Source organism: Bombina bombina, chromosome 8 (assembly GCF_027579735.1).
Source record: "Bombina bombina isolate aBomBom1 chromosome 8, aBomBom1.pri, whole genome shotgun sequence".
Lineage (NCBI taxonomy): Eukaryota > Metazoa > Chordata > Amphibia > Anura > Bombinatoridae > Bombina > Bombina bombina.
In genome coordinates this window covers 192,033,618-192,045,480 of record NC_069506.1, presented here as the reverse complement: position 1 = coordinate 192,045,480, position 11,863 = coordinate 192,033,618, and the positions used below count along the sequence as shown (strand labels likewise).

At 37.0% G+C, this 11,863-nt stretch overlaps 1 protein-coding gene across 4 annotated transcripts in view; it reads right to left on the bottom strand.

The window, feature by feature from the left end:
* Positions 1-11,581, bottom strand: part of MED25 (mediator complex subunit 25) — a 63,310-nt gene extending 51,729 nt beyond the window's left edge. For 3 of the 4 annotated variants that reach the window (XM_053690806.1, XM_053690809.1, XM_053690808.1), the window contains exons 1-6: positions 11,427-11,581; positions 10,559-10,700; positions 8,994-9,039; positions 8,781-8,905; positions 7,807-7,905; positions 4,841-4,961 (exon numbers count right to left, since the gene is read on the bottom strand). In XM_053690806.1, the coding sequence (XP_053546781.1) occupies positions 4,841-4,961; positions 7,807-7,905; positions 8,781-8,905; positions 8,994-9,039; positions 10,559-10,683 (516 nt within the window). In that variant the 5' untranslated portion in view covers positions 10,684-10,700; positions 11,427-11,581. Of the gene's footprint in view, positions 1-4,840; positions 4,962-7,806; positions 7,906-8,780; positions 8,906-8,993; positions 9,040-10,558; positions 10,701-11,426 lie in introns of those variants that run through there. The other variant, XM_053690810.1, reaches the window with a different exon arrangement.
* Positions 11,582-11,863: the final 282 nt, after the last annotated feature.

Genomic DNA, 11,863 nt, shown 5'->3' with positions numbered 1-11,863 from the left:
CTCTGCTAACAATACAACATAGGCATCTTGTGACAATTAATTTGTACCCCAGTTTACGGATCATGGTCTTCCTGTTTGGACAATTCTTTTTTTTTTTTAATTGAGGTTTAGAATACGGCATACAAACTTCATCAAACCAGCACAAAAATATATATATATATATATATATATATATATATATATATATATATATATATATATATATAAAGGTAAGTCCCACCAGGGGGAATGAAGGAGGAGACCCGGAGACAGCAAACTTGATATAAGAATCTTTAATTCTATAGTTCAGCCAAACGGCCAAATGACAGGTGCAAGTACAGGTAGACACCTGACGCGTTTCACGCATGCGTACATGCGCTTCATCAGAGGCTCATACATACACATATACATACATACATATATACACACACACAATACAGTGTCAAACTATAAAGTACCATATATATGTGACATGCCATACAGTCTTTGAGCCTTTCATTGAACTCAGGAGGCCACTCTTGGACCTCCTACAAAACATAACCAAAGATAGAAGGCTCCCTTGAATAAAGGAGACCCCTCTTGGGTCTCTCCTGTGAAACCTCTATTTTATAGTATAATACTTTGTCTAGGTAACCTATGGTATAGCATCAGGGGAATTATTTCAGGGTATAACTGAAGGTATAATATGTGAACAGATTAAGTAGATTTAGAATACTTAGTACAAGCTAGGTAAGATAATGTTACTATTATGCTATATAATATATATAAAAAAAAAATGTTGTGCTGACCACCTTAGGGAAAGGGATATGAGCTAATATAAGGACATTTTATGGGGCAACTTAACAAGTGCAAGAAAAAAAAACAAAGGATTTTTAGCGTGCCCTTAAGGAATTATAGACTGTGCCAGATTACAGAACTTGGGAAACTGTTGGGACTAAAGAAAAATCATTAACATTGCTTATGTACTGAGCCCCAGCGTAGACCACATACTACCCTAAGTGCTCAATAAGGTGTTAAACTGGTTATGTAACTACGCGCGTAGTACACAGCCTCGGCCGCTGGCCGCGCAGCATCGCACTACATGTTTATAATTACAGTGAGACCAGTATTTAAAGAAAACACATGATGTAAGGTCTGCTTAGGCTAAGATAATCAATATACAGCACAATACCAATTTTATAATCTTTCATGTAAATTTGTCATTTGCTAGCTGTCAGTAAAAGATTCAACTCTCTAAATGCTAAGGAACTCGCTCGCCCCGCTTTTTGCATATAAATCTGTAAAAGGCAAGTGCAATTATGGGTTGAAGTAAGGATGTGCAGCCAAAGTTTTGTGGAAAATCCTCTATACCAGTATATAAATATTATATGGCAGGTTACACCCATACTAGCTGAAATGCTATAATGGAGAATAAAACTTATATGCATTCAGAAATAAGACAACAATAAGGTGAAGGACCTCTAAAAAATTCAAGCTGTGTCACACATTATATACATTGAAAGTTATAACAAAAAAAAAAGGAAAAAAATTTTTGCAAGCCAAACTGTAAGTGCAAATAGAACAATTAGTGTGAGTCTGTTTACACACGACAAGTAAGTTTAGCCAACGCCAATGCGTGGCACACTGATACAGTCAGTTTTACCAGGCAGTTGCTGGTTCGCCCAAAATCCAAGTCCCAGATAGGTGACAAAAGGAAAACAAGCCTGATCTTGACCAACGTCCCAACTGCACATCCACACCTCTGTGCAACAAGGGGTCCTCCAATATTGCAAAGTCATTAAAATACTGTGTGTCTGTAACCATGCACCTCTGCCATCTCGGAACAAACGCTCATCAAAGGCTCCTATGTTGGTTTGTTTTTCGGTAAGTAGGAAGGCCGTTTGAGTCCCCATGGTGTTTCTTTTATTATGCCCTGGATCAGCTGCGTAGCCAATTGTGAGCTGCGATGTTCTCACAGCAGCGGTGTTCTCATCGTCAGTTGCAGGTCCTGCTGTAATAAGTGATATTTCTTTCTCGATTTGGGAAGGCGCATAGTGCTGGGGCCCCAAAACACTACCGCCCAAATACATCGCCTGACCAGACCTGGCTAGGATAGTTTGTTGGGATATTGTAAAGGCTGCAACCAGCTCTTCCTCTAAGGCCGCATGGTGATCTGAGAGAAGTTTGCCCAGCCAATAGTTTTGGCACTTGTCCTATCCATGTTAATGTTCTATGTGGATCGTCAGGTAAGCACACTGAAAACAATATTGAGCTTGCACTTACAGTGCTAACTAACGACAGGAGCTGGAAAGCATCCTGCCGGGGGGTATTACACTTGGCTGATGGTATAGGCCACTACTCCAAAATAGTACCGGGCTCTGAAGCCAGCAGCGATCCTGGCAAGAAAGGTCTCTATGAATAAAGATACATTAGTAGATTGTAGATATGTCAATCCCAATGCTAGATGATTCATATAGAGGCAGATATTTGGTAAATAGCGCTGCAAGGCTAGAGCAGCTTGCAGAGATGCGACCAGTCATGGCCGCCGCCCGGAAGTTCCCCCCTGTTTGGACAATTTGAAGGTAAGGGCAATTTACTTTGGATTACAGTTATGGAATTATATGCAACACCACTTTGTCCTTAAATAACAAAATATTGCTCCTGGACAGATGTAATAGCCACAAGGAATACTGTTAAGTGTCAGTTACCAATATGCTTTTAAATGTTCAAAGAAAGCCTCTAGGAGAGTGTCAAGTACCAAAAGTACATTTAAAAGTGGTGTAACTGATCTTTTTCAAGAGCAGATATCCGCTAATGTTTAGGGGGAAAAATATATGACCAAAGGCTCTTGTCCAAATAAAACCAGAAACAACGGAGAAAGTAAAGTGATGTGACTCACGGCTTTGTGAAAACAATCATGCAACAAAGCAAAAAGACAGCATAGCTTGATATCGGATGTAATAAATGTTGATCAGCCATGCAGACTTTTTGCTTGCCTGAGGTAAAGTTTCAGTCATCAGCCACCAATATTTACTTCTGTGGATTGGTATGAAATGTGTGACCTTAAAGGGACAGTAAAGTTCAATGGATTGGACAGAGCATGATATTTTAAACAACTTTCCAATGTACTTCTATAATCAATATTAATTGGTATGCTTTGTTAACGAGTAATCACAGGTGAGTTCAGGAGCATGCATGTGACAAGCACCTGGAAGCAGTGTTTGCAACAATGTTTATATCAATGTTATACATAGTTGCAAACATTACTGCCATAGACTTCTAAAGACATGTGCACGCTCCTAAGCTCCTATTAACCTACCATGGTTTATTCGTCTTCAAGGATACCAAGAGAACAAAGCAAATTTGATAATAGAAGCACAAATTTGGTTAAAATGGCACACTATCTAAATCATGAAGAATTAATATTTTGACTTTAATGCCCCTTTAAGGAAGAACCAAGATCATACCTGAATAATTATTTGTCTAGATAATGGAGAATAAACATTTCGTCCTGAATAAGTGGTAACAGTACCTTTGTGACGGTACTTTATGGTAGAAGAAATTTCACATGAAAGAGCTACAATCTGGTAGAACTGTGTTGCCATGCAAACCAAAAAGCCACAGCACACGACTGCTTGCCACTAGATATTGAAGCAATAAACATCTATAGAAACCAGAGAAGCATCCATATGGATCTATTTCATGACAGAAAAAGAGGTTGCCAGATCTTGAATTGTATTTTTGAGAGTTTTGTTTAGAGATCTGAGGTCTTGAATTGGTCTCCAAGGCCCCCTTTTAATCAAAAAGACAAGAAACCTAGTGTACCGAGATACTGAACTGCTTGAATTTACTTTTTTTTTTTAAACTGATTTGTGTTTAAAAAAAAAAAAAATTCTCTCTTCACCCTGAATTTTCTCAGAGTGACAAGGCTAAAAAAAACATGGAAGATGGGACTTTTTTAAATTCAGGCAGTTAACCTCTTGAAATTATATTGAATACCCAACGATCTAAAACTGACTGGACTCAACTGTTTAAATGATATAAGAGTAATTCTACACAAAATATTTAGATATGCACACCTACTTCACCACAACAAAGTCAAGTTGAAGGACTACTAGGTCCTCTGTGCTTTTCTTGGGTATAGGATTTCCAACCTTGTGAATAAAATAAATGTTTGGAGACTGAAGACTTCCCGGTACTAAACAGAGTCCACTGTCAGTAATAAAAACCAAACACTTTCTAGGCCTATAAAGTTTTGCAGTAAAAGCAGATTTCCAGGGAGCAGAAGGGAAAGGCAACAGCTGCAGTTACAGGGCCAGCTTCAGTAATGCGAATAGACAAGTCCCACACGATTGCCCAGCCAGATAGTGTAGCAAATTTAGCAGAGAGTAGAAGGGACAAAATCCTGTCCTTCCTGTGATAGAACTAGGAATAAGGAGAGCTCTAAGAGTAGCTTCATTTAATGGAACAGTAAACATCTTGTAATTACGGGCATTTCTGTTGTGTTGCCATAGTACAATATTGATCAAATGATGTCCATTCCACCAAGGGATGATGGGGTCTCATATAGCAAGTATAAGCTAGGTGAGCAAATTGTGTGTGTCGCATAAACGTAAACTCAGCTCTACATATGTTTTAGGTAATAGGTTATAACCCAGCTATTTATTCTTCAAACTTGTTGTACCACATCCTTGCATTATCTGCCAGAGCACTGTGATTTGTATGCAACTGAAGTTTTAACACACAGTGTTCGAGACAATGTTTTAGCTTCATATTAGTACAATTTTTCATACCCAATGTTAAAGATTCTTAATACCTAAGAATTAACAAGTTAATCATTTACACATTGATCAACAAATCTTTTATAGCTTTTCAGACTCACCTCTCCAATTTTCTGTACCAAGTTCTCTGTTGTGTATCCAGAGTAGGTAGTGCTTTCAACAGCTGGCAATAGATATGGGGGGGAGTTGCATATCAAAATACACACTTTATGGGTCTGTCCTCTGGAAGAGAAAACAATTGTGTTATGAAGATCAACTTTACTTATATTAAAATATCTGAAAAGGGTAATAATCATAGAGACAAAATAATTCTGCTTATTTAGTTGATACAGTTAATCAATTTGCAATAATTCTTTCCATGTTGTATTGATATCAATTTCAATAAGAAAAATTGAGGCACAATGGAGGAAGCTACACTGAATGAATAAGTGTGTGTGTTTGTGTGGTAAACGGCTATTTAAAAAAAAACAACAAAAAAACATATCCCTGCATAATTTCTTAACACAAAAAAAAAAATAATCTATCTTTCTGAACTCTTAAAGGGACACTGAACCCAATTTTTTCTTTCATGATTCAGATAGAGCATGCAATTTTAAGCAACTTTCTAATTTACTTCTTTTATCAATTTTTCTTTGTTCTCTTGCTATCTTTATTTGAAAAAGAAGGCATCTATGCTAAGGAGACAGCAAATTGTTGGTTCAGGACCATGGACAGCACTTGTTTATTGGTGCTGTCCAATCAGCAAGGACAACCCAGGTTGTTCACCAAAAATGGGCCGGCATCTAAACTTGCATTCTTGCTTTTCAAATAAACATACCAAGAGAATGAAGAAAATTTCATAATAGTAGTAAATTAGAAAGTTGCTTAAAAGTGCATGCTCTGACTCACAAAAGAAATAATTTGGGTTCAGTGTCTCTTTAAGTGTTAAATATGCCCTGTGCCTGCATTGGTTATCAGCTTTAACGTATTTGTTAGTCCTTAAAAACACACACACATACATATATACACACACACACACACACAGTGGAAATAAAATGTCTACACACCCCTGTTAAAATGTCAGGTTTCTGTGATGTAAAAAAAATGAGACAAAGAAATCATTTCAGAGATTTCCAGGTGATACCCTCGCATTCTGACAGATTTAGAGTGTTTTTGCAAAGAGTGGGCAAATCTTGCCAAGTCAAAATGTGCCATGCTGATAGACTCATACCCAAAAAGACTGAGTGCTGTAATAAAATCAAAAGGTGCTTCAATAAAGTATTAGTGTGCACACTTATGCAACCATATTATTTTAGTTCTTTATTTTTATTTCCCTTTACCTAAAAGATTTCAGTTTGTTTTTCAATTGAGTTGTACAGTTTATAGGTCAGATTATATACATACATAAATACACACACACCACAATTTAAATATTACCTTCAGTAATCAGAAGTGTGAAAATAAAGCAGAGCTAATAGAGATTAACCCCTTCCCGTCATAAGGACCTTCCATGCTGTCCTAACTGCACTGGGCTTTAGCCTCTTCCTATATGGGATTGCGGGCTGGAGGGCGTGCCTAGCATCAAAGGCACTCCCCCAGACCCGATTCCCATCATTGAAAAACACACTATTGCATGAACGATCGCGTGATTTAAATTTTTACTTATTTGTTTACATTGAAACTTTGTTCCAAAGTAGACAAATAAGTCCCAGCAGGAAGGGGTTAATACCCCCTATGTTTATAGTTAGCAGCAGCCAGTGTCTCTCTTATACAGGCATTGTTGTCAATGTCTTCCCTGATAGAATAATACATGTATTATTCTATCAGAGAAGATTTCCACAATTCCACCTGTATTATGTGATTTGAGATACAAGTCATTCCCTTATTATCATAAGATTGAGTTCAAATCTGGTACATTCACCTTGAATAATATATTAGAATGCTTTATCTCTAGACCTGAAACACAAGTCATTTTCTTTGGGAATAATTTAATATTTAACACATTTTCTAATGAATATTCGTAATAAAGATTTTTGCTTTTAATCTCACTTATTGATTAAGATACACATAAGGACCATGAGTGCTTAATAAGACTATTCTATTCCAGTTAAACTAGAAATTGTAAATAGTTTATTGAATGATACTCGGCACCTATCTGCTCCTACATTAGAGGTAGCTTTGGCTAGAACTACTCATAATGATATAGAGAAGGCCCTTGCTTTTGGATAACTAAAGTAGAGCCTGTGGTCCCTTTTTGAATACATTGTTGTCAAAGTGCCTTGTTAAAGTTTGTAAATAAAAAAAGGCAGCACCTGATAAAGAGGGAGCACCGAGCAAATCCTCCCATACAACCTCCTCACCTCAAGAGCGCTACTAGAACAGAAGCGTAACGCCTGGAGCACAATTTAACCCTGTGTCTACCAAAAAAGATACAGTATATTGCATAGGAATATACTGCAGTCCTCTCTGGTAGAGGTAGCCAAAGGGTTAAATTGTGTCTTGTGTGTTATATTGTTGTTCTAGCCTAGGCAACATGAGAAGCTTTTTTTTCCTCCCCTCCAAGCCTGCGTGAGGGACACTACACACTAGTAGCATATTTAACTGGGCAGCAGTTCATAAACACTGAGGGAAGAATGCAAGCTCCAGTACCCCAAAATGTAAGCGCCAGCATCAAATTTTAGGGCGCAGTAGCATCCAGAAAAATCGAGGACTGGGTTACATTGTACCAATAAGATTATTTTACTTTCCTGTATTCGGCATTCTTTTTTTCCACCTGTGTTGTAGGTGACTGATCTTCCAGCAACATTGTCATCATTAATAGTTTAATAAAATTGAAGTGTGCACTGGTTAGAAGGAAGGTTCAGCACTAAATCACTCATTTGTAAGAATCTTTTTTTTTTCTTTTTTTTTTTTTAAATGAAACATAAGGAGAAGATGCGGAAATGATGCCAAACAGATGTGAAGTATTAAAACTGATATTACAATAGTTTGCTGGAGTTTGATTATTTTTTTAAATATAGAAAAAAAAACAATTTGGTGGTGCACTATGGTCACATACTATACGTTTGCGAGGAATGTGTTCACTCACATTTGTTCTCTCATCTTCTTGAAGTCATCGAACAGTTGTAAGGCAGTGCTGAGTCCTTCAGCTATTAGACTGCAGCTCTCACCCCCACCTCCCATGAATCTGCAAAACACACAAGAAATTAAATAGTGACATTCATAGAAACACAGACCCAACAGTATAATTTTATTTTTTATCAATGTTCCCTATATGGTGAGGTTCAAACGTTCTTTGTGACACAGTTAAGCTCCAGAAAGAAACATATAAAATGCAAAAACACTCCAAAATCTAGTTAGTTAATTCAAAGCTAGATGGTATTAAAAAGAAATAAACTTGCCTGCCAGTTAAAAACAAAAATCTGATATAACATTATAATAATTTTAGACCAAACTGCTGCTGGGCTGCAATGGAGTGTTTGTGCGACTGACCTGACATGTTAAGAAAGCCATTTCAGGTCATTTAGTTTTTATATAATAAATTGCAGCCTCATGCGATTCAGATATTGCAGCGCCTCATAAATTTTACCCTTATCTATCTCTTTTGCTAAAGACAATTAGAGAAAAAGATATAAAACAAGCAATAAAAGAGTGAGCAAACAAGGCTTTGTGGAATAAAGGATTGTTGCAGTAACTATTTAACAGGATTTTCACACAACCTTGTTTGAATACACTTGTTTATTTCCTGTTTTATATCTGTCCCTAGTTGTTTCCAACAGAAGAGACAGGAAATTCTAGACTCCAACATGATGCTGCCCATAACTTTATAGAAACTCAGTGGAACTGAGAAAACCAACAATTTTCAAAGTTAATATTACAGGAAAAGGGGCAAAATAAATAAAAGTATATTGCAAAAGCTTTTGTTAGGTTTTTTTTTTCTACAACATATATCACCATCACAAACTGTTTAATAATCAATCCATTCTTACATACACATGAAAGAAAATCTACACTGTAAAATGGCAGCATTCGCTGACTATGCAAATAAATGAATAGACTTACACTATACTGTCCAGCCACTGGACAAACTCATAGGCGCTGCTTGTGGGAGCGTGGCATTGGACATAAGACTCAGGAGCACAGTCCACTGTGTTAAAAACTACTAAGCTGTATTGAGTGCCGCCATACTGTAAAACAGACATTGACACAGGGTAAAATTCAGCAATGGAAATGATATGCAAATACAAACATTAAAAGAATTAAACGTAAACTCACATCTCCTCCAAAGTCTGTCTCTGCAGGAGGACCGCCATTAAAATATCTGGGGGGGGGGAGGCAAATGTAGATTTTATATTTATTGGAAAATATTTTAAAAAATGTACTTATAAGAACACAAAATTTAAAATTACTTCAAAGTATGAACTACCTTTCTTAATCTGATTGCTTTAAAGGGATTGGGGATATTGGGATATATACACTGAAATGTTTCTTTTTTATCAATACTGACATATTCTATATCAGATTTGACTTCCCACACGCATATAGTCTTATACTTTGGTTATAGATACTTTAACCAGGATATTATGTCATTTGTGTGGGTTTATAGAAACTGACAATATGTTCACGTATGGAGAATAGATTCCACTGTTTAACAAATGAAGTAAGCTACTCTTCTTTTGAGTTAAAGAGTTAAAGGGGCAGTCTAGTCAAAATTAAACTTTCATGATTCAGATAGGGCATGTAATTTTAAACAACTTTCCAATTTACTTCTATTATCTCATTTGCTCAGTTCTTTAGATATCCTTTGTTGAAGAAATAGCAATGCACATGTGCGAGCCAATCACACATGGCCTCTATGTGCAGCAACCAATCAGCAGCTACTGAGCATATCTAGATATGCTTTTCAGCAAGTGATATCAAGAGAATGAAGCAAATGAGATAATGGAAGTAAATTAGAAAGTTGTTTAAAATGACATGCTCTTTCTAAATCACAAAAGAAAAAAATTGGGTTTCATGTCCCTTTAATATTGCTGGTCTACCCTGATGGTTCCAGTGCTTAATCCTTACAAGTGTTTCTATCATCCAGTGTCACTAATCCCAGTATTCATAAACAGCACCACAACCATACATATGAGTTTTATTTGGCTGGGGTAAGCTATCCCTCATAAACAATAACACTAAAGTTTGCTGGATATAGTCTAGCAGGATACAAGGACACTCTTGGGTATAACAGGTTACAAGGATACTGAGGATACTGATGTAATTGAAGCAATTTAGACTTCAATTTGCTATACTGGAAATTGATGACAAGAATTAGTGCTGAATGTTGCAATTTATAGCAACAGGTAGACACAATTTACCAGTTCTAAGTAGTAATGGTGACATTAGTCGTCACCTTGACTACAGTACTTGTTTGGGAGAGCTCAGTGGCACTATACTAAGTTGGTATGTGAATCTTTTCCACTATATTTGTTTGGGTATCTTTATGCAATATAATTACAGATGTGTATGACCCTATTAACTGTAACTTTTTTGAAGAAGAAGAAGAGACGACCCCAAAACATCAAATAATCACCTATAATAAAACCCATGTAAGAGTGGGAGGATTTTCTTTAGAGCACATATAGTGTGTGCCCTGTACACATGCTGCTCATAAGACCGAGCTATCTATATACTATACTGGAATATCACACCTGGTGTGCATAATTAAACAAACCATCTCAAGTCTGGAATTACAATAAAAAACAAAATATACTATTCACATTCTCTCTCTAATGTGTAAAGATTGATACAGCAAATTTATTTACATCCATTCAGTTTTTTTATTATAGGGAACTCACTCAATTGCAGGCAATAAGTAATGCTTCCGTAACGACTCAAAATATGGCCCCAGATTAGCTGTTCCCTCGATTACAAAGACAACATCTGACACCATGCCACCATTTCCCTGAGAAGAGGAATCCATTGCTGTACAATGAAATCCTGCAATGGAAAAAAAAAAAAGTATATTACACAGATTAAATACATTCTTCACAAAAGCATATGGGTTTCAAAATATGCAATGCACTTATTGCACTGATAGAAATGAAAAACAAACATCAACTAGTGAATTTAAGGTAAAGTATGCTAAAACAGTACAATCATATTTGAATGTGCTTAAAAAAGTTATCATCAGTGCTAGGGGCATCCTGTTACATGCACTCTCCAGAGAAATTCTGCATTCTAGTGAGCTTTGTTACTTTCTACGAGATGCAGCCCACCACTCTCCAGGACTTACAGGTTCAGCTCATCTTTTTTAGAGAATTGAGAGGTCTGCTTATGAGTCAGGGTAATGATTCAGATAACTCACACCTACTACAAATAGATTAACTGGCAGATAAGGACACCTTCAAGAATAATATTGGTTGTCAATCACACACCCATAAACATAATATATAAATATTTATTTAACTCAAGAACATCCATTCAACCACCCCCTCCAAAACAAACAACAACAAAACGTAACACTTTTCAAAACCCCTTCTATTAGATGTAACAAATAAAGTATATTTACTTAATTTAATTCTGTGGAAAGCAGACCCTTTAAAAAGACAAGTATTGCAACATTGTATCTCCATCAATAACAAGCCGTATGTCTCAAGTGAACCAGTGGCACACATTGCTCAGTATTAGCATTAACAACATGTCTTGCTACCAGGTTGTCCTCACCTGCACCTCAGCGATCCCAGAGATCTCCCCGGGAGGCAGGAGGGTCAGGCGCCCCCTCTCCTCAAACACAAGGAGATACAGAACCCTCACTCCCTCCCGGAAGCACTCAGCCTCCACACTGTTTCTCAGCCTGACACGCAACAGCGCAGGGCACATGCGCGATTACCGAAACAGGAACACAGCTCGCTATTTCCAAATTTGATTAGCAATGCCTCATCACAGACTGTAGATCGCATCTACACCAAGTGGGTGTGGGAGGTTCAGCAAGACTTGAAAGCACCTAAACCTATTGCTATGGTCATGATGCTTCAGGAGCGATGTTTGCCACATTAGTATTTCTGTAATTGCTGCAAACACGTACAGGAAGCTGGATACATTATTCATTATTGCCTTTGGGTCTTTGTGGATTATGCATGGTGCACTTTGCAGCTCTTCTA